Raw genomic sequence first — 27,760 nt, forward strand, 5'->3', positions numbered from 1 at the left:
AAAATAATACTAGACACTAGGGGGCACTAGCAGCCAGTGTGCCATGGGGGCGAGGCGCCAGGCGTTCGAGACGGTAGCCGAGCTGACGTCACGGGTCGCATTCTTAACTTCGATAAACAAGGCTAAGACGCGTGGCGCAGCTTGGCGCGGACGATCGGCGCAGCTTGGTCTGCCTTCTTTTGATGCTTAGAGGGCGGGCGGGGGCCTTGTGTTGGAGGCTTAAAAGCCAAGATCAGGTGTTGCGAAACCATCTGTGGTGTGGGAATCGTGCGAAGATAAGACTTGCAATGCAGTCAAGGATGACGTAGCACACCTTCTACCGATTACTCGGTGTACACCCGACAATGAGGAGATAGCAAGGCGTCCCGCGCGTCTGTCCAAAGCCAATACTACCCTCGCTTCGGTCGATGCGCACTTAAGTTTCGACCCATATTTAATGCTACATCGCCTGGTCTGAGAGGTCCCGGGGACAGTGTCCAACGGCCTCTAGCACCAACGCGCCATAGCGCTCATGCCCTGTCAGCCGTGGAAGCTGTAATATGACGTTTCGAGGATTCGAGCGCGTGCCTTGTGATGCGCACAGTGTGCATTGGGCTCTTTGGAGCGTGCACCCGCGCCTCTGGATTCACTGCGCGTCTTATAAGTTGCTTCTTCCGCCTGCGTGACGTCTGGGTTTTATCATCTTACCCCAGATTCTCCCACCCAGTCCCCGCAACTGGTTCCCGGGTTGACTACTTTTTACCAACAACCCGCCCAAGCGCATTGCTGTCGACAACATGGCGTCTGCAGCAGAGCGTAAGCCCGAAATCCACGACATGGACACCGTCAACAAGAACGAAGCTGGTGACGCTGAGAAGAAGAGCGCTTCCGACGGTGACCTTAACCACACTGAGAACCCGGCCGATCACGCGATCACCGCCGCCGACAAAGAACACTACGAAAAGTACGGCACCTACGATCGCTACGAAATCACCGAGGAAGACTGCTACGACGAACTCGGGTTTTGTTTTCCAACATGGAAGAAATGGACCATTCTCAGCATCGTCTTCATGGTGCAGGTCAGCATGAACTTCAACACCTCGCTGTACAGCAACGCCGTCGGGGGTATCTCTGAGGAGTTCGGCGTCAGCAAGCAGGCAGCGCGTCTGGGTGCAGCCATCTTCCTCATCACGTACGCGTTCGGCTGTGAGCTTTGGGCTCCCTGGAGTGAAGAGCTAGGACGATGGCCCATCCTCCAGCTCAGTCTCTTCTTTGTCAACATCTGGCAAATTCCTGTGGGCATTGCGCCCAACTTCGGTACCATCCTTGGATTCCGTGCACTCGGCGGTCTCTCTACTGCAGGTGGTTCAGTCACTCTCGCCATGGTCGCGGACATGTGGGAACCGTAAGTACTTCGCGCCTTCATTCGAGTTTCATACTAACAGTGTTAGTGACAACCAACAATACGCCGTTGCGTTCATTGTCTTCTCCTCCGTCGGCGGCTCGGTCCTCGGACCCATCGCGGGTGGCTTCGTCGAACAATTCCTCGCGTGGAGGTGGAACATCTGGATTCAGTTGATCTTCGGTGGAGCCGTCCAAATCGCCCACGCCATCTTCGTTCCCGAAACCCGTACCACCGTCCTCATGGACCGTATCGCTAAGAAACGCCGTACAGAAGGCGAGAAGAACGGCAAGCCCAACAACATCTGGGGACCCAACGAGCTCAAGACGTTCAAGGAACGTTTCAGTGTCCACGAGATTCTCGTTACCTGGGTCCGTCCCTTCCGCATGTTCGTCACGGAACCCATCGTGCTCGTTCTCTCCCTGCTATCCGGTTTCTCCGATGCTATCATCTTCATGTTCCTGCAGTCATACGCACTCGTATACGAGCAATGGAACTTCTCCGCCTACGCTATTGGACTGACCTTCATCGCTATCGGTATCGGCTACTTTATCGCGTGGTTCTCGTTCTTCCCGGCTATCAAGCGTAACGAGCGCCTCCGTCGCGATCACCCCGATGACGAGAGGTCTCAATATGAGGCGCGTCTCTGGTGGTTGCTGTATACCGCCCCATGCCTTCCTATCGGTCTCATCATCTTCGCTTGGACAAGCACTGGCCCACCAATTCACTGGATAGGATCTCTGATTGGATCAGCAATCATTGGTATCGCCAACTACGCCATTTACATGGCAACCATCGACTACATGATCTGCGCGTACGGTCCTTACTCAGCCTCCGCGACTGGTGGTAACGGTTGGGCTCGTGACTTCCTCGCTGGTGTTCTTACACTCCCCGCCACGCCTTTCTTCTCCAACATTGGTGGAGAAAACCATCTCGCGTACGCATCCACGATCCTCTTCGCTATATCTCTTCTTCTCGTAGTTTCGGTCTACGTCATCTACTGGAAGGGTCCTGAACTCAGGAAGCGCAGTCCCTTCGCACAGCAACTTAGTGCTGCTCGTGACGAGACTGGTGGCCGTCGTGTTAGCAGTCTTCCAGGCATGTACGGTTCTCGCGCAAACTCATTCGCGCAGCAGGGCGGCTCGATGCCCAACTCTCGCAGGGGTAGTGTGGTGCGCGGTGTTCCGGGTGGCGAGAACAGGTACGCGATGCACCGCAGGCAGAGTGCGCGCAGCGCCGTAGGTGCTTGAGCGTCGCTTGTGTTTCTTAGTAATACAGACGATACGGCATAATGATATCTTAATGTTCATAAATTTAATTGTGTGTTGCTCTCGTAAAGATGTTGGTGACGAATGGCGATCCCAAGCCTTGTGATCTGTGCTGGCTGTTACATAATCGAATCTGCCCTGCTGTTGCCGTTGTTGCGCGCCTTCCTCTCGAGACACCACGAACACGAAAATCCTTGTTATTTTTATACCAATACAATGACGCGACCGCTGGTGCGACAGCACAAGCACTCTGGTGACGAAGAGCGCATGTACCTTCATGATGCCGACGCCACGAAAGAACATCTCGCCGACCCAGCGGCCTAACTAGGTTTGCGCCGAAAGCATTTCGTCCACACTCGAAACAACGGGACTTCATCCGCCAAATCCAACCAATACGTCTTAAAGACAAAGATAAGTTCGTCTTATCGCCATCGTGTTGTTATACAACCGCATTCGGCACTGTTTTTGGGGTTATTTCCTCTGGGTTGACAGGGGTGTCCGTATCATTCCCATGTGTGTGTGTACTCTCTTCGAGCCTGTTCTTTTTCGAGAAGAAGCGCAAGATCTTCTTCTCGACATCAATACCCTTAGCCTGCCAGGTTATTGCTTCCTCGAACTCATCGAACTTTACGCCAGCTTCTTTCGCGCGTTTACGGATCCCACGAGTTCGGAACAGCCAGACCCAGTGTGAGACGACCATACTCATCTCGATGGCACAGCTAAGCATCGTTAGTCTTATTCACTGATAACATGATTACCACGATACATACCATAATGCGTACATGGTCCCGAAGAGCACGTCAAACTCCTTCTGGGCTACGAGAGCCATCAGCGAGAAGAACGCGCCGTTCCAATCGATGGCCAAGAAGATGAAGTCTATACCTACTACACGGCCCCGTCTCTTGAGTAGCTCGAATGGGATAGGTATGTAGCCTGAGATGAGAGTGAGAAAGGCGACGATGCCGATCAGTAGGACTGGCCACTCCAACCCGTCGGCGTATGGCTGTCGGATAGCATAAACAAGACCAACTTCTACCCCTGCGAATAAGACGAGAAGAGCGAAGAGCAGAAGAGAAGCAGTCCAGGTTCGCCATTTCCTAATCCTGGTTAGCAGTCCGATCTTGACAGGCAATGTCGTTTCATTTCGATGGACTCACCGGCTGTAAATAAGACACTGCGCCCAACTAACACCGCACAACACACAGAAGCACTGCGGCTGGACGATAAGCGGGATGTTGAATTGCTGCGCAATGGCGTACACTCCGAAGGGCACTCCACTAATTGACCATAGCAGCATCATGGACTCAGGTAGTCCATCTGTTTTCTTGGTCCTCCAGTTCCGGTATATTTGCGGTAGTAATTGGACGCACCAGAATACTGTTCCAATGGTCCCGAGTACGTTCGCAGCTAGAGGTATTGACGTCTGTGGCGCCATTTCACGTCGGCGGAATGAATTCGAGAACGAGCAGCACGGTAGTATGGTCCAAGGGTTGCGAGGTTGGAAGCTCTATCGCAACTCAGGTAAGAGGTATTAATGTGTCCTAAGCATCGGTGGCGAACTAGGAAGTGAAATTGCTGGCCCGCTATCTAGCTCATATGCCGACCAGTGAGAGCGCGGTGCAACAGCGGCTCAACCACGAAATCGCAACTTGGGAAGCCCGTTATCCTTTCACTGTTTCTCCGCTTCCTAGATGGGCGAAGATTAAGCCAATCCTACTGGTGTATTCTGCGTTCGCTTGGTCCCGCGCTGCGGGTAACTGGGATCACGCTATACGAGTCTGGGGAAAAAGCTAGCATGTTGTGCATGAGTTTTCTCCACTCTTTTCTACGGATGCCGATTCGGGTTGGAGACCCTCGGTATGCTGCCCGAGTCCGTTATCTACGATACACCTCACAGGCTTCGCGCTCGAGCTTCAAGTGTCTCCGCGCGGGATTTTAGATGTGTATATTAGTGGAACGGTATGTAGATAACAGTGGTTTGCCAGACCCGTTCGGGGGAATGGCCGTCTCTATACTGAACCACGGCCTACGATAACTCTCGTTTGGGAGGAGTTTATGATCCGAATCATCGCGCATGTCTCAGGATTTTTCTTAGCTCCTTCGCTGTCTATTTGTTTCCACCATGACTGTCTCTACTGTCGTCAATCCTCTTTTTTCTAATGATACACTACATCAATTCACTTGGTAAGCTCAAGACCATTGCCACAGTGATTGGTATTACTGCCTGTGTAGTCTACGAAGAACGTGAAAAAGTAATCGATACTACGTTTTCCAGATAGTGAATGTGCGGGTATATACATGGCTGCCTACGACCACCGTCCTCGTGAGTTTATATTCCGTGCGCTCTATTGACTGCATAACACGGAAGATCGTCTTATCAACCTACAACAAAGCCCTCAACACATACCGTGTACCTTTCGCAAACTTACCATGGCCGCCGCAACTCAGCTCGACGGCTTCTTGACATTTCCCGCCGAGCTCCAAGTCAAGGTCTATGGATACATTCTTGCCGCCGCTCCCAGGGCACCTGGCCCAGGTAATCTCGCACCATATGTCGGTCTCCTTCTGTCGTGCAAGAAGGTTGCCTCCGACTTCGAGTACGAATGGGCTAAGTACTACAACGCGCGTCTCCAACATATGGTCAAGAACACTTGCTTTCGCCCACTGCCTGTCAAACAGTATGGGCATGCGGCGCATCTTCGTATCTTAGTCACACAGCCGGGGCCGGGCCCGGGGCCACACATTTACGATGTACGAGCACCACCAGACTTCATGGAAATGACGCGGTTCTACACTCTGAGGCTACCCTACCCAGCCCGCAGTCTTACGGTAGATCAATTTCTCTCCACAGGTCAAGCACTTCAACTCCAGGCCCTGCAGTCAGGAGTCGCATCAAGCGGAGTCTTCCCTCGGGTTGACTTCAGGGCGCAGGAAATACACTGTTCTTCTAAACCGATTTTCGAACGCCAACACTCCCAGAGTAGCCAGCATGGAAGCCAGAGCGATCATGTTCGGCGTCTGACCCTCGAATCCATACCAGCTGAGATTCGGGATCAGATTTGGTACCATGTGCTATCCGAGGGTCCGACTATGGAACAAATTTGCGATTGGTTGGATGTGTTCAATAACTCGCCTATGATTCAGGGCCACATTATGTACCGCGCCTTCGGAGACCGTTGGTTCAGGTTTCGGTGAATATAGCAAGCGGGGCACATGGAGGAGGTTTTGAAGGTGTCGATAATCCAGAAGCAAACGAGCCACGTAATGATGGAACTGATGAGATCTTCGTGTATATAGCAGGGTCCAGTAAGGGAAAGCATCCAGACTCCAGTTCCCAATAGTTCGCTCATGAAGCCGTCACCAAAATCGACAGTGTGCTCGTGGATCTATTGTACTCGGCCTGGTGTAGCTTCAGTTGACGTCTTCTCATTCTACGTGCCAAGTCGTACTAGCGTATCAGCAGATGTCCCCATCGTGTCTTCCGGGTCGAAAATCTCCTGCGCTACGTTGCGCCATTGTTTGAGCGAGACCTATGTATAGTGTGGGGATATCTGTCGACGGAAGTGAGCGGAGTCCTGTCAGGCCATTTGGGTGATTATGTAAGATGAGCTAAGTGAGCGGCGCCGATCTTCATACGTCACAACCCCCTCGCATCAGTCACCGCCAAATCCATCAGCACAGCCTCGGGCAATTTTGTCGTATATTCACCTATCTCACAACTACCAGCGAAAACGCAGTCAGAGCTATCTGCCTTGACAATTTTCCGATACCGTGATGTACGGCAGCGTTTTTCTCACGTAATGACGATGAACCTAGAAAAATGGCAAGTGCGCTCGGCCGGAGGCACTACCACTGAAAACCACCGAGATCCGCTACCCTGAACCACGAGGTGACCAGAGGGTCATAATGATCGCGATCAGCACTCAGCTTGCAGCAGAGACAGCGTTGGCTGCTGTTGAGGAGAAGCAAACCAAAGCCACCACCACATCTCATTCGCGACTCGCCCAATCAGCATATGCGGCGCAAGATCCCGACAGCCATCCAAGATACGATCGACGTCATCATAGTCCGTTGTTCTGCTCGAGGCATCTCAAGCGATCCAATTCCGTTGTAAGAAGTGTTCGCATCGAGGTGTATCGTGATGTGCAGAGCTCAGGTGTCATTCCGATGGAACGCCTATCATGCACGCGCGTCGATGGTCCCTCGTCGTTACCGGATCTTTACATCCTGAACTTTGTGGGGTAGCGCCATCGGCTCCGCGATCCCCCAATAGTGCAAGCCACGGGCCGCTTCAAACAACGAAATTTTCTTAATAGCCTTGGTAGGCTCTACCTCATATCTCGCTATGCATCCCACGACATCCGCAACGAATGCCTCCTAGAACTCCCCATGGGCGAAGAGATCGCTCCACCCCAAGATTTCGGTGCTTGGGGTCCGTTTGTTCGCGACAACTACCGCCCTATACGTGTGACTCGCGCAGACATAGCTGTAGCGGCTGCAGCGTTCGGTCTGACCAACTTCTTCGCCATAACCGCAGCCTTCATCGCCATTAGGCAGACGAAAGCATGTCGACGCCCAAGGACCAGTGTCTATATTTGGATGGTTTGGCTGGAAATCGCGGCTTCGGTAGCTCTCGCCATCGATTGCCTGTTGTATTTGTTGAGGATTATAGAACCTAGCTTTTACTTCTTCTTCTCAGTCCGCAAGTATACCGTGGCCTTGGCATCTGTACTTGGCTGACATCAGCAGTGCTTTGCTGGGTTTTTCAGATTCAGTTGCTGCCTCAAATTATCATCAATCGCATTCGTATCATCCTTGGGGATCGAGTCAAAGGCCGGCGCCTCGTCGCAGGCGCCGCGATCTATGTGACCTTGATCAACATCAGCGTGTTCATTATCTGGATACCTGCGCGGCTGCAAATAAGCTCAAAGTACGCCTGCAATCCGTTTTTCACGAGTATGCCCACTAATGGACGCAGTTGGGTTCGAATTAACGCTATTTGGGATCGCACCGAGAAAGTATTATTTCTTCTCCTTGATGGATACCTCAATTGGTACTTCATCCGCGTCGTCAATGCGGACCTGGTTAAGAACGGCTTAAGCAAGTACAATCGCCTGGTCCGTTTCAACAAGCGCATCATTATCGTCTCTCTCCTGTTGGATGTCTTGATCATTGGCGCGATGAGCATCCCCAATGGATTTGTGTGAGTTTGTCTTGCTCAAGTGCACCCTCGCTCAGCTCGACTAACTTTTACAGCTACGCTATGTTCCATCCTCTGGCATACCTCGTCAAGCTCAACATAGAAATGTCCATGGCTCACCTCATCAAGACCATAGCCCTAGGCACCCCGAACCCTGGTAACGACCCTTCACGACTCTTGACTTTCTCGTCTTCGCCCGGTGAAGACATGTTCAATGCCGATATGTTTGCGGAAGTACCACAGCAACGACGTTCGCTCATTCGCGGTTTGTTCGGCAACGACCATATCTCGTTCTCGCAAGAAGATGTCCGCATGAGAAAACCGGGAGATTCCTCTACAGGTAGCACTTCCGTGCCTGATTACGAACTGCCGTCTTGGAAACCTAGGGCGGAGAAGGAGCCTGACATGATTGGCAGCGATAATCTCAACTCTGAAGCGAAGAACAACACAAGAACCCACCAAGAGAACTGTCGTCAGGAGAGCAAGGTGCCGAGCAGGACCAGAAGTCTGGATGGAGGACCAAACATCCCCATGCCGGCGGCAGTACATCTTCATACTCAAGCAAACATGTCGGAAGTTGGTTGAACAATTCTTGCGAATCGCTACATTCATCACCTAGCAACTACTCAGACCAGGGGTACAATCCTCGTCACGCTACTGCTACGTCTTGTTGCCGAATACGAATCGCACCGAGCCCACTCAACACGATCCGGGACCAATGACCTACCAGAGGCATGTGTGATGGGATCAGTGACGCTGCTTATTTTGAAGCAAACCGCATCGCCTCAGCAGATCGTTATGTAAGAGGTACGAGGCTGCATGCAGGCTTCTCATGTCACACAGCGTCTTCGTGTCGCTTGAGCGCACGATGTTCATCTCCAAGGGCATAAGAAAGTGGCGCATACACTTAACAATCCTTCGCACGAGTTTGCAGATGCGAGAGTAACGCGCACAAGTACCGGAGATCAGATATATTGCTAATTGAACGACAAACTGTTCGGGCCAGGGCTGTTCCAACAATATTGGGGGTTGCTTCTACGACATTACCACACAAAACGTGTCACGGGCGGCTGCTTGCCCGTGTGCCCTTGGGAAGATTTCACACAGACTATTGGGATGAAGTGCAACAACGCATACGTGCCGCAATACCCCTGATCTAAACTGTTCTTTCGTTTGGCCGCCAATCAAGCATAAACCAATTGGTCAGACTCGCTCGTACAAGCGCTATGGGTACTTACGGCTGTGAAACAAACACGCCGCGAGAGGAAACATGCGCGTGGTATACCTAGCCGATAACCGAAGACTATTGACTGAAAGAGATTGTCTTCCCGCTTGGTACTCTGTGTCATGATGTTGCCTGGTAAGAAATACGCGGCACATAGGTATCACGAGAGGACGAATCAAATGATTGTTTGATATCCAAATATAAGAACCAGCATCACCCCACCGTGCCGGCTGCTGATACTTCTTCATACGCACCTAAACCCACCTGAACGAGTGACTTCTCAATCGAGCAACTTCACCAGCGTTCCGTACATCGAACCCATTGAGTTTCAACATGAAGTACCATCTGTCGCTCGTCGCTTTCATCGCCATCGGCTTTGCCGCCGCAGAAGGCATTCGGGGCGAAGCTCGCATTGAGAAGAAAAGATCAGAGTCAGATCTATGTAAGTACACCCCTTCCATCCAATCATTTCAACCCCAGAAACTGACAACCTCAGATTCCGTTCCTGTCCCCGACTCAGTGCACATAGAGTCCTACCCTGCGATGCCACCGCTGGTAGAGCCTACCGACATCAGCTCCGACAACTCGTGCTCCACGGCCCTCACCACCATCACGACTACGCGTACCGTCTCAGTCATCACGCAAATCCCTTCCAGCCTCGCTAGTGTCACCGGTACCGTTGACCTGAGCTCCTCCGGGTCTTCTCAGTCAGCACCCTCGACGAGTGAGACCGGCCTCATAGAACTCACTACTTGGCTTGCGCCCCAGCCATCAGCCGGTACGGCCACGGATTTCGTGCCCGCTCCGAGCAGTGTCGCTTCTGATGGTGATGAGAGCAGTGCTGCGCCTCCGTATGCTCCTGCTCCTAGCGCTAGTGATACGACGACGGCGACCGCTATTATTGAACCGACTCCGTCCACGTCGAGTGTTTCGGAGCTGCCGGGGTTTACGGATGCTGCTGGGACGGTCGGGGTGCCGGTTGTTGTTGCTGGGGTTCTTGGGTGGGCTGCTTTGGTGCTGTAGGGGTGAGGTGGATGTGGTCACTTGGTATGGAGAGGAGGGAGTAGATAGTAATGATACGTAGAGGTAGAATCCATATTCATTAACAGCTGATTTAAGGAGCGTGTTTGCGATACTGTACTAGCTTTCAGCAATCTGATTGAACTCTCCAAACTGTCATATTCTATTCAGAGCCATAGTGCAGGCTACCGAAGTGAAGATGGCAAAGCGACTGATCCTGATTACATCCATCATGCGATATGATTGGGGAACGACATCGCTATCTCTTGTCGCCCACAAAACGACTCGGATATGGTTTCATTAGAGCAGTCTATCCTTGCCAGTTGGGGTCCTCAGCCTGAAGGGCACGAGCAATAGCCTCGTCGTCAGCCTCCTCAGGGTTGATGCCAATGCGTGCCTCCTCGCCAGTGAGAGCAATGGAGCCCTGCTGTCTACCAGTCATGCAGCAAGAGTAGAACAAGCTAGCCCACAGGAAGACCCTAAGTACGCAATCTGATCAGTACAGACCCTTGTGGTATCGGAAAGTGATGACCTACCAGTTGAAGAAGTTCAACCAAAGCAACAGTCCCTGCCATGTGTTGATCTTGACTCCGCTAATCCACAGTCCTCGCTCTCCAGCAAAGTGTGCATCTCCCTTCGCCGGTGTACTAGCGATATGTCCAATGAAGCCTATGATAGACATGCCAATCGCAGCTGCCATCTTGAAACACTGGTACTTGATGTATCTCTGCTTGGAGAGGGTGCCAGCGACGGCGCGCCTCTGTTCTCGGCGGACGAGGTAGACGGTGGTTATGGACGTCAAGAGGGGCGTGTAGAGGAGGCTCAACGTGAAGAACTTGCGCTCCGATGGGACTACGAGGGTGAAGAAGGCGGCGACCACGGCGAGGAGTGCGATGCCCAATTGGCAGTTTTGGATGATGCGCAAGCGGGGCGAAGCATCGCGAGGGAGGGCGGAGAAGGGCCCGAAGCTCGTGGGTAGGTTCATGGACGGCATCTTGGTAGAAGACACGCCGTTATTTTCGTGGTGGTAAGAGATGTGAGGATCCAGATGTAAGCACACGATGCGGGCGTCGCAGCGTTCTTTATCGTGGGGCTGGCAGCTTCACCGGTTGCGCCTCAGGAACAACGGGATGCATACCCCTGTCAGCCACAGACCTCAGAATCCCAAATTTGGCATCTTTCTATACTCAAATTCGCGCGCCCTGGTGGGGAGGTGGCGCGCGATTGGGCCGGGTGCCTGGAACTGGGGCGCGCGATACCGCAAGCGTGTCGCGTAGTTTAGGCGGCCAGCCTGGCGTAGGCGGACGTCGTGTCAAGTTGTCAGCACGCGATCTGGTTTTTGGCGAGCGAGGCTAAGAGCGTGTAGGTGTTGATGTATTGAATATGTAGCCCGGCGGTTGTCAAGATGGTGGTGAGAGATGCAAGCCATTCGCTGTTTGGAAACTGGGGATGTCCTGGGCCGTCAGCACTGCGCTCAAACTCGAACAATGCAATGTAGGTGTCAGCCGGCTTTGTGCCATCGCCATCACTCGAGTCGTTGAACTGAACATCGTCGTAAGACTTGCTCGTCGTTCCTACTCTTGTAATATCTGCATCTACTTTTGCGATCTGAGTATGTGTTGTTTCCGCTAACGCGCCATGCTCTTTGCGCCTGAGGCAGTCATCAATACGAGAGATTGGATCATCGGTAGCATTAGCGACCTTAAACACCAGCATCAAAAGCCACCCGTTGTCGCTGGTCGCATGATCAGGTTTCGAGATCGATAAGGGATTCGACCAGATCCTCTCGCACGCGAAGCGGCTCATCTGCGCCAGACATGGCATGAACTGAACTGTCCTCTTCGTCGGGTGGTTGAGCGCATACAGGTACTCGGTAGATGCGAGATCTTGGACGCGTGAAGTCTCGTATAAGGCTAGATAGTTATCCAGGCCATCGCTGCGTTTCTGTGCGCGATAACGGCGCGCGCGTTGGAAGCCCGGGAGGCATACACGCTCGGGCAGGTGCTCGTTGGTCCACCAATCATTCAGTGCATCTTGATCGATTGTGGCAGAGTCAACAGATCCCCATAGAATGAGAATACCGTTAGTCGTTTGCGACGCGGTTGAGGGAGATGCCATCTCATGCTAAGGCGAGCTGGGCGGTACGGAGTTCACGAAGTTGGCCAGCTTTGGGTTGCTGATAATACAACTAGCCACAATTTCAGTTCGATACGAGTCGTGCGTAGGTCGCAAGATGGCTCAGAAGACTCAAAGGGATTACTTTGCCCAGGCTGGTGTTATTGCGCGCGCGCAGTGCTGTTCTTATCGGACCTTACGGTGATTTGCCAAGTGGGGCAGCTGCCGGTTGTTCCTGCAGCTCTCCGCACAACGATCATCACACGTCTCTCTTCCACCAACATTCCCTTGTCCAACATGCCCAGGGGGTGACAAAACGCTCTTCACCATGCGACAAAGTCTGAAAAAGTAGATGATCGACAATCCGCACGTTCGTCCGATGGTCGCGGCCTGAAACTGGCATCCCCAAGCCTCGGCCGGAGAGAATAACGTCTCAGTTTCTGCCGGTGCCATGAAATTCTCGAAGGCTATGCGCTTCGCCACGGCGCGGCGCATCGCCAGATGACCTGCTCCTCGAATCGTGCAGCAGCTTTTACGGCCGAGGAGAATTACAATCTCGCTCACTTGCATCCGAAAATCGATAACGCTCGCGCCAAACGGATCGCTGCCTCCTAAGCGTATATCGAATCGGTAGAAGACTCTGCCTTTAGAAACAAACTGGAACGAACAATCCCTTGCTCTGGATCCGCGATCTTCGCGCGTGGGAACCGGCGAACAACATCTGGGAACCATGTCAAGCTGTTGTCAAATTCATCTACCGGCACTATGAGCATGACAACGCACCCTATGCCTGCTAGGTTTGCAAAATTAATTGGCTGGATAGCTCCGCTGGATGGCATTGTCTAATTTCCCACAAGATAACCCACACGGCTAACGCAGATCGACACTAGCATTCAGCCTGTCTGCGGCAACTAGCCGAACAAGCCTTGTTACCAAGGTCAGGGGAAAATATTAAGTAGCAATGCGCCTCCTCGTACAGGCGTCTGCACGCCGTCAAGCCTCAGCTCCTCGTATCGTCAGTCGTTTTTGCGACCACACACTCATTTATACCCAATCCAGTCATTCTTTGTACTTGCGCAACTCCGACCGTTATACCCTAATCTAATCCTTGTTTTTTACGAGACCCACCAAGCCCACCATGCGTCAATCCATTGCTATCCTCTCCATCCTGGCAAGCGCGGCTTGTGCTGAAGACGTCGTCAGCTTCTTTTTCCCTGGTGGTGCGTCACTCTAGTCCGAGGAATACCGCAGATCAAAGACTAACAAGCGTAGGCTACGACGGCATCGACCCTGTCGCAACCATCAACACCGCCAACCCCTCCACTACCGAGTTCCACATCGCCTGCCCCACGGGCGTTGACGATAGCGAGTGCGGCTGGGGCCCAGGCCTCGATGTCACCATCCTTTCGCAAACGCGCTTCCAAGCCCAAATGTCCACCGACACGATATCCATGAGCCTCGGATGCGACTACAACGAGAAGGCAGTCGAGATGACTTGCACGGTGAACCAGCTTGGTGGCAATGACGATACGGGCGGCAAACCTATCACTGCGACACTCTCGAGTGATGACGTGCAGTTCCTTTCTGCAACCGTCGTTGCTGGAAACAGCCTCTTGACTCCTGCTGCAAGTGCCGCGACCAGCATGACTGCCTCAGCGCAAGCTGGCAGCACAGTTGCTACTACTATGAGGAGTGCTAGCACGGGCGCGATGACACCCAGTGGATCTGTCATGCCGACTAGCACCATGGCTTCTTCGGCTTCAGCGTCTACACCGGCTGCCAGTGGATCTGATTCTGCATCTGCGTCTCTGCCCGAGAGCACCGGTGCTGCTCACAAGTACGGCATTGAGGGCTCTGCGCTGCTGGCCCTTGCTGGTGCTGCTGCGCTGAACCTCTGGTGAATGCGCCAACGAGGTAGTTAGTAGATGATAAATAAACGTTAACGAAGACCGTCATTGGCAACAAAGACGCGATTTATCATTCGGTCAGAATCCAACCGCGACCGATGTGTCGATTTGTGACTTACTAACTACCATCTTCAAGCCGTCCCGTTACCTCTAATCATCGAGTTGAAAATTTTTGTTTGTTGATAGACGACCAGTACTCACTGGGGGACAGCCCGGCTCAGACCGCCACACAGTCCACACGTCCTGCCCAGTCACGACATCCCGAGTCCGAACATTTTCTAGCACGACCGTAGCAGGCACAGGCCCTTCGATGAACCGATGCAACTCAACAACACGCAACCTATCGAGGCGATAACCCAAAGCACAACCGCAAATCTTCTCCGTAAACTTGAAAGCCAACGCGTCAGCTGGCTGAAAGACTATGCGTTCCATCGTGTGGGGGGGTCTTTTCCTTGTAAGCAAGTACGCTGAGGAGTTGAAACGAAGCGTGTGTAGACTTTCGAGCCTTCTACATAAGTACCTGAGCTTCTTTCCATTCTCACGCTGTGACCTTCCTAATGGATCGACATTGTCATTGCATTCCCAGAGGATAGTCGGCTCTGTGATAGGCGCGATGTCTCCCTTGAGGAAATTTGCAAATGGGTGCCGCCCGTTATAGTCCAGGGTCAGATGTGTGAGACTGCTGATGTTGATACATAGCCAGTCAAGGTTGGTAGATAAAGTGAGGCTTTCCACCCTCGTCATCCCCAGACCTTGACTCAGCCGACGGATACCAGTTTCTTCCTCTCTCCTGAGAAACCAGCCAAGGTTTCCATACACGTTGTTGGAACTAGGAGCTGCTTTGGCGTAGATTTCGACGGCGCGCAGTTGAGGCAAAGCCGCCAGTATTAAACTAGCGACCATGAGTTCGCTTGGGCAGGAGAGGCTCTGTATCCATCGCGCGTGACCTGCGCCGGATCGCTGGGAGCCGTCGGGAAGAGTGTACACGATATCGGCCATCTTTGCTGCTAAGCTGCCTGGGACATGGTCCGACGATTCGCTTAGGTACTGTAACGGCCGTATAGGCCCACCTTTCCATAACCATATCGCTAGACTGCACACATTCTCCACGAGATCGGGGCGCTCGATGATCGTACGCAAGAAATGCAGCATCGGCGATGCATAAAAGCCGTCGTACGACGGTTCGCGGTCTTGTAATTGGCGCGGTAGCGATACATTTTTGAACAAGAATTCTTGCGCTATGGGTGCAAGCCGCTTGCATGTCAATGCTAGATTCACTAGTGGTTGCGTGCTTTCTCTATGTTTCTGCCGTGTCTCTGTGGCACTCTGAGGAAGTGTAGCTGTCGGCGGATCTTTGGGATGAAGAGGAAGCCAAGTGGGCGAACCATAGCCAGCGTCTTTGTCGATTCTCACGTCGGGCTCTAGGTAGCTGGCAATCTGGAGGAGGAGCTCGTTGGGTAGGTCGAGAAGCGTGGGTTTGCTGGACATGGACATTTTGGTTTCGGATGCCTAGATATGGTGATTAGAATTCCTTGAGCTCAAGACATGAACGAGGCATGAACGAATTATAAGCGGTTCACGGAGATCGTACATACGAAGGTCGTAAAAAGACAAAAGAGGTGTTCATGATTCACAACGCCAATTACAAACAAACACTGTTCAAGATCGTTCTGGTGCATTCGTACTACATGTCGAACTATATGAATCTCATTCTCGCACTGTAAGAGTCAACATTCTAATTCAGTCGCCTACTCTTGCTTCGTGCTCCTTCCCGAACTATGCATTTTGGATACTTCCTCTTGCCCGCACATTCGCAGTTAGGACGACGAGAGTCGCCACAGTCAGGTATGCAAATATGTCTAAGAACCCGAAGCTCATAATGACGCTAAACCCCAACACAGCATACACCAGCCGTCCGTACACTAGAAACTTCAACATATTCCTGCTCGACCTTGGAAAGTGTGTTTCGTATGTCAAACGAGTGAACGCAAAGCCTGCAATTATGAAGAAAACGGCAGGTACGACATCCTCGCCAGAACGCGCGCCAGAACGCGAGCGGTCATAGATTGCATGTCCAGTTGCAATGTCGCATAAGAGTCGTAGTTCAGGGAAGCGTTCCATTAAACCGTACGAGTATGTGCCATACGCAACGTGCAAAGCTGGATCGTGGATAGCGACGTACGATGGAGGTGGATTCCCGAATCGCTGATAAGCCAGGCAGAAGACCGCGATAGGAGCGACGATGGCGAATATGGGAAGGGTGATGAATAGGAACGCGCGCGAGGCTTCGTCGTGCACGATGATGATAAATACGTCGAACCATGTCAGTACCTCGCCGTTGTACATTTTGATCTCGCTGCTTGATGCATCCATGTCTTCGACGCCGAACGGGGTCCATCCGAGTTTGCGGTCGTGCCACTGGAACCAGGGTGTTCGACATACCCTGCCTAGAAGAGCAGTGGGTTTCGTGCGAGGGAGTAGTGGAAGGAGCTTCTGGCGACATAGGAGACATTGTTCTACATCGTTGGTGGCGCGTCGGTAGGTCTCGAAACAGTGCTGGCCAACAATGTGTCCGCATGGTAGCCTTATGGGTAGGCATTCGGGTCTTGGGTCACTTCCCTCGTTGTCTTCTTCTTCTTGGCTAAAGTACGTGCGCAGGCAGATCCAGCATTCTTGTTCGATAAGATCCGTCGGAAAGACGTAGGTAAACTGGTAAGCGTATCGTGTGCTGAACAGAACATGAGAGAGTGACTTTTCCAGGGTGCTCATTGTGGAAAGTAAGATACGGGAGAGTGGTGCAGTATGGGGGCCGCAACGAAAATGACAACCAGTTTACCGATGTTGGCTAACATATGTGCGGAGCAGATCTTCACGCATTTGAGCATGTTGAAGATATGGTCTACAAGAACTTCCATTCGATCGGAACGAGTGCTGTAGAGTGGTGATTCAATTGTGGTAGTCGAAGGTAGCAAGTCATGGAAGGTATATATCCTTGGCATTCGATCGTCGACTAGTATTATATGGGGATATTGACGCCAGGGTACACTGTTGACGCGAGCGCAGCTTCGTTAGGCGCCCCCAAGTTCTCCAGATCCGGTGAAGGAGCGGTAAATGGCTTGAAATGTGCGCTCATATGAGGTGTATCGTAGACCACTGAGGTTGCAGTCAAGGTAGAGTCAGTGTTATGATCCTGGCGAAGGACGGGTGCAAGGATGGAATTAAAAGGGTCCGCTGACCGCAATTCGCGCACGTGGCCTGAGATGGTACTACTCGCGCGAGAGGTCCGTAGAGGTTAGCAAGTTCCATAGTGAATCGCGTTACGATTGTGCAACTGCCAAGAGCTCTTTCCTCTCTCACCACCAGAAGCCTACCCGATGCAGTTGGCGTGGCTCAAGCGTGGCTCAAGGCCACTGTGCAATTAACATTTAACAATCCAGCCTTTCCCACTCACAATTAAACCAACAGATCTGTACTTCCGGAATAGATTCAACTCACAACCCACCGCCATGTCGCAATCCAGGACCGCGATACTGCGACTTCCCGATGAGCTCCTGGTCAGTATCACTGGCGGAGTCGAAATTGTAGACCTCCACGCTCTCTCGCTCACTTGTCGTCGTATGCGTCCAATAGCACAAGAAGGTCTTATCAAACGAGCGACTGTCGAGCCCGCAAACCTGTGGAAGCTGAACGCGATGTTGCGGATTCACCCAGATCTGGTCGCGTCCTTCACCCATCTTCGTCTCGGACCAATGACGATGGACGTAGCGCGTGATTCATACCGAAAACACTTCATCACAAGGAAAATCAGCAGGGGTTGCTATGAGCATAGCACCACAGACGCGGAAAGATCGACAGTATGCTTTTTCGAGAGCATGACCGTTCTCTTTACTCTTGCGCATAGTCTGAAGGCTACATCCTTCAATGGGATGTCCGGCACCATCTTCAATGAAGTCAAAGTCGCATATCATGCGTTCGTCCATTGCAACAAGCCTGCAACCATATCACCGCATCAACCAATCCGACAAGCGAGATCGGATCTTCAAGCGCGACTCGAGGAGATCAATGTCGAAGTTAGTCTTGTCAGTGAATATCTGCACAACAGTTTGATCATGGGCCTGGACCCGGTAGACTTTTCAAGTCTCAAGCGGCTGGTGATCCCATACCAATACCTATTCGACAAGCTATGCATCCACGACAGGATTACGTTCGGACCTCGCATTCGTGATCCAGCAACGACTGAGCTTCGCCACGTACTCCCTTCATCCCTCGAGTCTCTCCGTACGAGCATTAGCCATGAAAATTTATGGCCAAGCACACAGTGGCTCGACAATCTGATAGCTGATGATGTCAACTTTCCAAGATTGCGCGAAGTCCAGCTGCTGTATCCGTATAACATCGTCTCCATGGGCTGGCATTATAGATCCATTCCCTACTCCAACAACAAGGAGTTCCCGGATGCGCTTCAGAAATGGCGGGCATCGCGTGTTGGCCTAACCACCGCTTTCGGCACTACCAAATTCCGCGAGATAGGATGGGAGGAACCGAGCGGTAACCTGACTACCGCCTTGGAGACCAGGAAACTTTACGCGGACGCGAGACGGCCAGAAAGGCATTATACCACCGGTGATCTCATTCCTGTCATCGAGAAGTGTCTGGCCACTACACATGATCAGTTAGAGAAGGAACCTGAGATGATGGCAGCACTGGGTTATGTGCGAAGGTCTCCTTGATGCCGCCGTCTTCGACAGTTCCACGGAGCTCTCTACAATATGAATTGTCCAAGCTCTGCAGTTGTTGGAAGGGGTTGTTGAGGCGATTCAAAAAGGAATGATGATTTGAGTGTGTGAAAAGCGGTGGCAGCGGACACGCAAGGGCGGCTTTGCTCAATCAAGCCGCGCTGGACTCAAATAGCTGAGAGTTTGGAGAGAATACAAAAGTGAATGGAAAATGGGTATTCATAGTTATTTTGCAGTGGTGTAGTGCCAGGCGTCGTGTCGGTGTTGTGAAGAAGCGATGGTTTGCTCACCCCCGTCTGCTGTTGCGCACGCGCCGTGACATCATTGCCGGTCCCACTCGCTCTGTCGCTCCTGCCTCCCTCTCGCCATCTTCTGCCCTCTGGCCCCCCACGATATCAAAATCTAGACCCTCTGGCTATTTCAGACACCTGCCCCCGAAACCCGCGCAGACAATCCCACGAAGCCTATTCCAGCTGCCAGCTTCACATATGACGACATGTTCGCGATGCTGCGCAGGGGGCTGTGTGGCCGCACGCGCTTGAGCTGAGGCGCACCCCTTCACGGCCACGAGACGCGACAGGGGCTCAGCAGCGCAATTGTCGCTCTGACGGTCTAGATTCCCGTGCGACGCACTCGATATGACGTCGGTCGAAGCTCTGGATATACCAAAATATCGGACAGAGCTGCAGTGCTCTAACGGGCTCGCATGCTATAGGGCTACAGACGGATAGAGGGCGCATCCACGGGTCCAGACCGCGATCGTCGTAACCGCAGGACCTGGTATGATGTCGTTGTGGGGTGTATAACGCCGACCAGGCTCACTTGTGCGCGAGGCATCTACCTTACGGTGTGCTTGTCGTGCCAGAGAGTGTGAGATGAGGGAGGTGGAGAGTTTATGATCTCGATGGGAGAGATCTGGACTGTTCAGACCATGGCTACGTCGCTGACGATGGCGTTGGGTATACTGCGCGATGCGCTGACATCCAGTATACAAAGGACAAGCATTGTACACTGACATGGAAAAAGCTATCACTACGTCTACAGATACCACACATCCAGACCCTCACTACACAATCAGCCTCACACCAGTCTCCTCACTTCCACATGCGCGAACCAAGACACACGTTGTCCAAATCGATCGAACCGAACGAGCAAATCCCCCCGAGCCTACCTCTGAACGCCGACCTTAGTATTACAATGACACTGGAGAGCAAACCCCGGCGCTCTACAAAGAAGTACCGCGCGGTCAAGCGGCCTGACGGTATCATTGTCGAGCATCCTCGGTATCGACCAGCAGGCACGCCGCAGAAGCCCACAAGAAATCCCGAACGGAACTTGGTCTCATTAGATCACGTCGGTACACAAGAAAAGCACACACAAGGAGCAGGTCCGAACAGTATGGAGCACGACCTCATGGGTATAGGCATGGGCATGGGCATGGACACGGACATGAACATTTCTGTTCGCGCTGTGCCCGTCGATGCTATGGGCAGTGACAGCCGCACTAGACTGGGGAGAGGGAGGGGAGGATACAACGAGGTTGTGCGCGAGCTCACACCTGTTCATACCATGGCAAACGGGTGCAAACAGCATTCCCATGCCGACTTTAATCCGATGGCTCGCTTCCTTAGCGAGCGAGGGCCCTGGAGCCCTCACTCTTCTCGAGAAGATACAGGAAAAGACCATGGATCCCACTCAGCTGCAGCTTCCTCAGTGCCACGATCAAAAAGGAAGGTGCTGTGGTGACTATCGGATCCACCCTCTCGGGCTCTCGTCTATGCAAGCCATTGCAGACGAGGCATACTATCCGGTGGCCGTGTGCTTGGTATGTCTCGTTTAGACACTCACAGTCGGAACCCGAGTGCCGAACCGATGGCCGATGGTTGTATGAATTGTGGCTGCGATGCCGAGGATTACGACTGCAGGACGGGCCGGGGAATGTATGGAGCAGCGGCAAGCAATCACACATGTGCATCTTTCCAGACAAACGCCCGTACTAATACGAGCGAGCATGCTGATTTTGTCGCCACTGAGTATATCGGCCAATTCGTAGCCCTGTTGCTGTTTCACTCTAACACTTGCTTGATATCGCCATGCGCAGCGTCACTACCACGCTTGCCGCAGCACCGATGAGCTATGATCCATGATGCGCCAGGCGTCGCCAATCCTGCAGCAGTACCTTTCTGGAATGCAGGCTCCACATAAGAGCTATGGCGCGCTCGTTTTGCGACTACATTCATTATCTATATCAGGGTTGCCCTCAACCCCTTCTCAGCGCGGCGAAACCCAAGAAGGCCACAACCCCCTGCGCTACTCACTGCAGTCACCAGTCGTATTTCTCCAGCAAGATGGCGGTAGTTGATGTCCTCCAGCGGTTTTCAGATATCAACCCCCTCTTCTTCGCAATAGTCGGGCTAGCCTTGACAGCATGCGTTATTGGCGCACTATCCTACTCGCATCGCGTCCCTAAGAATGCGCCACCTCAAGTCAAAGACGATCTTCCAGTCGTCGGAGCTCTTGGTTTCTGGACCCGAAGATGGGAATGGTGGAGCGAGCGACGCGACCAGTCCAAGACGGGAACCTTCTCTTTCCATGCTGGACCGAACATGGTTGTTGCGCTTTCAGGAGACAAAGGGCGCCAGCTGTTCTTCGAGTCGAAAGATCTGGGCTTCACCGAAGGATATGCTGTGTTGTTCGGTAACTCGCCCAAAGTTTCCAGGACCATCACCGCCGAGGATAACAATCTCAGCTTCAGCGCCATGTTCCATCGCCGTCTTAATTTCTTCTTGAAGAACGACCAATTCCGTCGCAAGCTGCCTATCTTGATATCCGACACAAAGCAAGCTCTCGAAGCCATCAAGAATGAGCCCAGTGGCCGCACCAATCCCTTTGAGAGCCTGTACCGGATCGTCTTCCGTCTCACCATCCGCATGGTAGGCGCTACTGAGATTGCCGAAGACCCTCAGATGCTGGAGGGGGTTCTAAAGATGTTTGAGACGATTGAAAGCAGCTCTACCGCTACGTCAGTCTTGTTTCCGAAGCTCCCTTTACCGGCTCTCTTGAAACGGAACTGGGCAGGAGCGCAACTGTATATGATGATCGACAAAATCATCAAGAAGCGTGCGTCAAGCGACGAGAAGCACGATGATGCGCTGCAGTACTTGCTGGATCAGGGTGATCGCGCCGAGAGAGTCGCTCAATTCGTCGTTGGAGCGTTGTTCGCCGGTCTACTCAACAGCGGTATAAATGTAGCCTGGGTAAGTAAATCCAAGCCTCCTTATACCTTGCACCGACAGAATATGAGCTAATGTCAACTAGGTAATGTCCTATCTCGCCACCTCACCCGAGTGGCTCGCCAAAGCGAACGACGAAGTCCGCAGTAATGCGGCGAGGTACGCTAAGAACCCGACCGCACCCTTGCACCAGCAGCTCGACGACGTACCTATAGAGGCATGGGAGGGCGAGTTTCCAGTCATCGACATGTGCCTGCGAGACTCCCTACGTCTGAACCTGCTCGGCACGGCCTTCAGGCGGAACATCAGCGGCAAGAACATACCCACGGGTAACGGCGACGAAGTCATACCACCCGGCGCATTCGTCACATACGCCCCGGGCGACATACACTACGATCCAGAGATCTATCCAGATCCACAGAAGTGGGACCCGGCTCGATACATGCCAGATCGTGCGGAGGACAAGAAGAAGGCAGCACATGGCTTCCTTGGCTGGGGGTCAGGACGGCATCCGTGTTTGGGCATGCGCTTTGCGAAACTCGAGCAGAACATCATCACGGCGTACTTTATTGCTACTTTTGACTTCAAACTTGAAGATGAGAGTGGCAATGTGCTTGCTGTCGCCCCTTTGGTTGACCGCAATGGGCATTCGGCGCATAAGCCCAAGGAGCCGCAGTTCCTTAGGGTTACAACTAAGGAGACGTAGGTAGTATAAAGTCGGTAATTTGATGGATGAATGTGTTTTGGGAAGAGTACATCCCGTCGCCGCTGTCGGTCTTGGGCATGTGAGTGCCGTCTTTTAGGGTGGAGGTGACATGACGCACCGGGATGCGACGCGATACTGCAATATCGAGCAAGGTTTGAAGCAACACGAAATGAACATCTTTATACCCACGCGTGCGCGTAGCTATCGTTCCTTATCTTGGTAGGGCATGCGCGTCAATGGAAAGAGCATTGGAACGAGTCACCTGCTTGTATACTAGCGGCTTGGCGCGGACGTGTCACACCCTCCTTGCACCTCAGTCAACGAGCAGCCACGGTACACATGTTGCGCAATACACGTTCTTTGCCTTTAAGCTACGAAGCGAAGACTTTCTTTCACAGTCTAGGGAGGGTTTTCAAGTAATACCCCACTACATTCACTCGATTACGTCACCCGATAACTGACCATATGCAGGTACCGCGGTAGCCGCCCTTGTGACTGACCCACAGTACTCACATGCACCCATGGATATTTGCCAGAATATCAGTATACCAGCGCGATAATCTGCGATTCAACTCAACCACCCAAACCACATCTCACCCTCTCAATACCGCGATGGCGCCGATGACGCCACTCAGCTCTAGTCCCAGGAAGCGACGCGTAGCGAGTCCCGCAAACGGAGTCAAGACACCACCTCTCTCACGGGAAGCTGCGATACCAGAATTCAGTCCCGAAGACTCCCAAGATGTCGGCCAGCACGATGCGTCTGCGCTGTCGGACGAAGTCGACACCCACCTTGTCCAAAACAACGGAATGCTGCGCCTCCCATCCGAACTCCTTGAAATGGTAGCTTCCAACATGCTCGGCACTACGCACATCTTCAATTTTGGACTGGTCAACAAACGTCTTGGAGAAATTGTTCAAAAAACCATCCTGCGAGAGCTGATCGTGTCGGGGAGGAACATCAAAGGCTTCTTGCGAATGCTTGGCTATCAGCCGGAACTCCTTAGCAAGGTACTCAGTATCAATCTTGGGGATTTCGGGTGCAGTCACCACGTAGGCTGTTTCTGCGCGAATGGAAACAGTCTCGACCTGGACATACTGGAAGGTCTTGGCGCAGCCATCTCTACGACTACTGGACATACCCCGGACTGGAGCCGGGTTTGGGAAAGCAACGCCTCAGTCGGCACCATATGGAGGAAGGAGCCAGCGCTTTACCTTAATCTTCTCGCGATATCGTGTCCCAACATCAAATCGGTGGCTGTTCAGCTACCGGAAGTGAGGCCCTTTTTCTCCAGCCAACCGCCACGTTCGCTTCAGCGGGCACCTCTAGTCTTTCCAGCGCTGAATCTTGAGATGCTACCCGGTGCTCCATTCCAAGGACCAGCGTTACCACTGTTCCAGGCCAAGCTCGAATCTCTCACAATCGCGGAGAACACCAGATGGAAAGGGCCGCCCACCATCGAGGTTCTTGAGTCGCATGATGCCAAATGGAGGAGTATGGGAGCACACATAATCACACTGGCGGATTTCGCAAGATTGAAGCGGCTTGACATACCCATGGGCATTCTTGGGCGCCCCGACGACGTAGTCTTCTCTCTTGCGGCCAAACCTTTTGCAGCACGTGTCAATGATGCGCTCCCGGCTAAAAAGACTTTAGAAGAGGCACGTTCCAAAGTCATACCACTCACTATCCAACGCCTTCACTTGCGCTCGTGTAATAAATGGACGTTTGCTCTTTTGCAAAGAATAAACGAAATCCCTGTGGGCGACCTGAGACTCAAGCACGTTGAGCTATATTTCAACACGCCGTGTAAACAACTCATCATACTGTGCAACGCTTTCGATCTGGGTCGGCTGGATTACCTTGACCTACTTACAAGCCTCGGTCGCAAAGGCATCAAAGTGACCTTCCATAGTGGGTCCCAAGAGGTAACCGGCGACATGCGCCAAGAACTCGAGGCTTTTTATCGTTTACGGCCTCTGGAAATGTGGCGCTGTTCAGGGTCATCAGCGCCATTCTCCGAGTGGGCTCCAGAAGCAAGCAGACAACCCCAACCGGCCTTTGGCGTCAGGGTGTTCTTACGTCACGCTGACCACCACTCGCAACTCCTGAACAGCCCCACATTTGATTTGAGGTTGTGGATACAGAGTGCATTCTTTCATGGTATCAGGAGCAGCAAGTGGGATCCGCAGCTTCAAGAACCAAACAAGAAGCAAGCGACAATCGACTCTAGTGGATGGGCTGACAGGGCTCTGGGGAAGCGTGCGTTCAGGCGACGGCTTTCGCCATTACTGAGTGAGTTTGGTATTGGTGCGATACTGACATAAGACTAACGCGCACGGCAGATCTGGACAGTTTCCAGTTCACTCTCCGCTTCGAGCAGAAACTTGCGCCTCTCGCTAAAGAGACTCTATTCTTTGGTGCGAGCTTTGTCACCACGGAGAGTACGAACGCACAGTCTCCAGATCAGTACAGAGACTCGATCAAGAAACCGTGTGCGAAAGAAGAGCAGACAAAGCGGTCCAAGAAAGCTGAATTCAACGAGCCTGCATCATACATTACCGATAAGGCGCAGGGCTTGGACGAGGACATAGAACGTCTGCATTTAGAATCTGTAAGTATCCCCATGGCCGCCGAGTTCAGTGAGACACTGTGGGCTAGCGTTGCCTGGAAGATACTGCTGCAACCGAAGAGGAGGTTATGCTACAGGAACTGTTCAGAAGGTTTGGGTGGTATCTAATGATTAGATGAACATGGGCTAGGTTTCTGAGCCGGCCTGTCTCTCAATATGTTCAGGGTGGATTATCGATCTGTGAAAGATTCTAGATAGTATTCGTAGTAGTCTGGGAAGAGCAGTGGGCATGAGATGGGCCGAAGTTATCAGCTGCATCTGCTCGCTGCAAAGATCGGACGTGAAAGACGCAAACACGTGACACAACCGTGCGCTTCTTCCAAACTTCCAAAATCTGGTCACCCCGCACTCGACGTGACCCAATCCTTACGGTAGCGCAAAGCTCATTCGTATATTCTGGCAGCTTGTTATCCGTCGATGATACCCTATCGCTGCCTGGGCGCGAGTCAACCACTCATCACCGCTGCCTAATTAGACATCTCAGCCTCGCGCCTACCCCACCATATCACCGCCCGCGCGACCCTTGCTCCAGCCCGAATTTCTCTAGCTTGCCCATCATGTTCCGACCTTCCGCGTTCTCACATTCACCTCGCACACCTAAGACTATCGGCGATCTTCCGGAAGAATTACTTCTCAACATCGGCGCACAGTTCACGAGTTTGAGTCGCAACCGGGATCTTGCAAGTCTTGCGCTCGTATCCAAAAGATGGAGGCCTGTGGCGCAAGAATGGCTACTCAAAGAACCAAGGTTCAATCTCGCATTCATCGATCGGTACATGTCGGAACTGGGCTACCGGTCGCATCTGCTCGGCCAGGTCAAGAGCTTGGAGATTTGGAGTAAGAGTGAAGGCAGGACAACCAGAACCCAACATACTACCCGTACTGGGGTACAAGTGTATCTCACCCAACCCAAATATAATGCGCTACCTGCTCCGGATTACATAAAGCAGGACGCTGAGTTCCTGGAAGCATGTGGGGTCATGATCAATCACTTCGCTACCAACAAGCGACATGCAAAGGACTGGCTAGAAGCTATCAAAGATGACATCGTCCCCGCGCTATTTGGCGTCCTCATCTGTGCACTACCCAACCTACGCGAGCTAAAACTCGGCGACACATGGCTCATGGACTTCCCTCTCTTCGCCAGTGCGCGGTCTGCATCTGCTCGCGCGAGTTATACACTACCATACGAGTGGAAGCACAAGTTCTTGCTTGGAGCGCTGACAGCCAAGTTACCTCATCTGACAGTCCTTGAGATACCGAGCGACATGACAGCGATAAGATACTCCCACAGCGTGACCACAGTCTTCGACCTCCGCCGCTTCGAGAGCCTGAGGGAAGTCGGTCTGACTATGAAGGCGATACAAGGCCATGGAATCATACGACAAGGACTGCCAATCACGGATCCCGCGGAGATCTTCCCAAAGACGCTGGAAGTCCTGCGCATCAGCGAGGCGACGCACATCACAGCCAATTTCCTAAATACGCTCTGTCTCGCTAAGAAAAAGCTCCACCTACCCAACCTCACGCGCATGGAAGCCTATCATATGGAACATTTAGACAACACCAGATTCAGCGCCGAACTGGACAACTGTCTAGATCCAATCGACGATGTACGCAAGATATGTCGCGACGCCGAGATTGCGGTGTATCTCTACTTCCCGCCGTGGACTATGTCGACGTGGGAGTCGAAGGGTGGTACGCCGTGGCAATTGAAGGCCGAGCCAGATGTGCTACATCGCGCGGAGTACGTGTGCTGGAAGAAAGCGATGGGACCTTTTGGTGTGCATCAGGATCCGATGGATAGGGTGGAAGTTGAGTGGGACGCTGATGGAGATGCGGTTATGATCTAGCGTGTTAGAGGATACGTGTACAGGGTGAAGGATGATGTGCGGTAAATATGTAGCTACCTAGGTACTTTTGTCAATCGTCAGGGCCTTAGTGTTTGTATAGTACGGCAAAGTTGCAGTAGGGAACCTTGGAACAAGCAGTCTTGCTCGCATGTAAAGAGCTCGCGCAAAGTCATCCGATCTGGATAGAGCTACCACCTGCCATGGCAATATGGTTGCGCGCAATAGCTGCGAAGTGGAACAGAGATGTCGCGTAATGCTGGCCCTTCCCCTATCTTTGTCTATGCCGAATCCGGTATAGCTTGCCCCAAATTGCGGCCCTTGAGGCCTAATGTCCCGCGGGGCCGAGTTCACAGCTCTGTTTCTGCCTGATTTGAGGACACACACACACATTGGTTTGTCACGAGCAACGGAGGAAAGAATCGCACACCCATTGGTGCGCTTGTCAAGTAGAGAAAGCGCTTGGAAATACCAACTTCTGTGCGA

The 27,760-nt window shown here is 52.6% G+C and overlaps 11 protein-coding genes across 11 annotated transcripts; 8 read left to right on the forward strand and 3 right to left on the reverse strand.

Moving 5' to 3' along the window:
- Positions 1-776: 776 nt before the first annotated feature.
- J4E83_004969 (uncharacterized protein) lies at positions 777-2,631 on the forward strand (the record flags this gene model as incomplete). Its single annotated transcript, XM_049331893.1, has 2 exons — positions 777-1,384; positions 1,431-2,631. The coding sequence occupies 2 exons, from the start codon at positions 777-779 to the stop codon at positions 2,629-2,631; spliced, it is 1,809 nt and encodes a 602-aa protein (XP_049188988.1).
- Positions 2,632-3,088: 457 nt separating this feature from the next.
- On the reverse strand, positions 3,089-4,084 carry J4E83_004970 (uncharacterized protein; the record flags this gene model as incomplete). The annotated part of the gene is made up of 3 exons (XM_049331894.1): positions 3,089-3,368; positions 3,420-3,746; positions 3,807-4,084. 3 exons carry the CDS (start codon positions 4,082-4,084, stop codon positions 3,089-3,091), a joined length of 885 nt encoding a protein of 294 aa, XP_049188989.1.
- Positions 4,085-7,607: 3,523 nt separating this feature from the next.
- Positions 7,608-8,434, forward strand: J4E83_004971 (uncharacterized protein; the record flags this gene model as incomplete). The annotated part of the gene is made up of 2 exons (XM_049331895.1): positions 7,608-7,852; positions 7,906-8,434. 2 exons carry the CDS (start codon positions 7,608-7,610, stop codon positions 8,432-8,434), a joined length of 774 nt encoding a protein of 257 aa, XP_049188990.1.
- A 973-nt stretch (positions 8,435-9,407) lies between these two features.
- J4E83_004972 (uncharacterized protein) lies at positions 9,408-10,097 on the forward strand (the record flags this gene model as incomplete). The annotated part of the gene is made up of 2 exons (XM_049331896.1): positions 9,408-9,516; positions 9,571-10,097. The coding sequence occupies 2 exons, from the start codon at positions 9,408-9,410 to the stop codon at positions 10,095-10,097; spliced, it is 636 nt and encodes a 211-aa protein (XP_049188991.1).
- Positions 10,098-10,404: 307 nt separating this feature from the next.
- On the reverse strand, positions 10,405-11,079 carry J4E83_004973 (uncharacterized protein; the record flags this gene model as incomplete). Its single annotated transcript, XM_049331897.1, has 2 exons — positions 10,405-10,573; positions 10,631-11,079. The coding sequence occupies 2 exons, from the start codon at positions 11,077-11,079 to the stop codon at positions 10,405-10,407; spliced, it is 618 nt and encodes a 205-aa protein (XP_049188992.1).
- Positions 11,080-11,414: 335 nt separating this feature from the next.
- On the reverse strand, positions 11,415-11,734 carry J4E83_004974 (uncharacterized protein; the record flags this gene model as incomplete). The annotated part of the gene is made up of 2 exons (XM_049331898.1): positions 11,415-11,668; positions 11,728-11,734. 2 exons carry the CDS (start codon positions 11,732-11,734, stop codon positions 11,415-11,417), a joined length of 261 nt encoding a protein of 86 aa, XP_049188993.1.
- Positions 11,735-13,347: 1,613 nt separating this feature from the next.
- Positions 13,348-14,110, forward strand: J4E83_004975 (uncharacterized protein; the record flags this gene model as incomplete). Its single annotated transcript, XM_049331899.1, has 2 exons — positions 13,348-13,429; positions 13,482-14,110. 2 exons carry the CDS (start codon positions 13,348-13,350, stop codon positions 14,108-14,110), a joined length of 711 nt encoding a protein of 236 aa, XP_049188994.1.
- A 3,512-nt stretch (positions 14,111-17,622) lies between these two features.
- On the forward strand, positions 17,623-18,846 carry J4E83_004976 (uncharacterized protein; the record flags this gene model as incomplete). Its single annotated transcript, XM_049331900.1, has 1 exon — positions 17,623-18,846. The coding sequence occupies one exon, from the start codon at positions 17,623-17,625 to the stop codon at positions 18,844-18,846; it is 1,224 nt and encodes a 407-aa protein (XP_049188995.1).
- A 2,354-nt stretch (positions 18,847-21,200) lies between these two features.
- J4E83_004977 (uncharacterized protein) lies at positions 21,201-22,791 on the forward strand (the record flags this gene model as incomplete). Its single annotated transcript, XM_049331901.1, has 2 exons — positions 21,201-22,109; positions 22,171-22,791. The coding sequence occupies 2 exons, from the start codon at positions 21,201-21,203 to the stop codon at positions 22,789-22,791; spliced, it is 1,530 nt and encodes a 509-aa protein (XP_049188996.1).
- A 612-nt stretch (positions 22,792-23,403) lies between these two features.
- Positions 23,404-25,532, forward strand: J4E83_004978 (uncharacterized protein; the record flags this gene model as incomplete). The annotated part of the gene is made up of 2 exons (XM_049331902.1): positions 23,404-24,706; positions 25,138-25,532. The coding sequence occupies 2 exons, from the start codon at positions 23,404-23,406 to the stop codon at positions 25,530-25,532; spliced, it is 1,698 nt and encodes a 565-aa protein (XP_049188997.1).
- Positions 25,533-25,981: 449 nt separating this feature from the next.
- J4E83_004979 (uncharacterized protein) lies at positions 25,982-27,277 on the forward strand (the record flags this gene model as incomplete). The annotated part of the gene is made up of 1 exon (XM_049331903.1): positions 25,982-27,277. One exon carries the CDS (start codon positions 25,982-25,984, stop codon positions 27,275-27,277), a length of 1,296 nt encoding a protein of 431 aa, XP_049188998.1.
- Between the last annotated feature and the right edge of the window lie 483 nt (positions 27,278-27,760).

This window comes from Alternaria metachromatica (assembly GCF_023757995.1).
Source record: "Alternaria metachromatica strain BMP 0045 chromosome Unknown scaffold_9, whole genome shotgun sequence".
Taxonomy (NCBI): Eukaryota; Fungi; Ascomycota; class Dothideomycetes; order Pleosporales; family Pleosporaceae; genus Alternaria; species Alternaria metachromatica.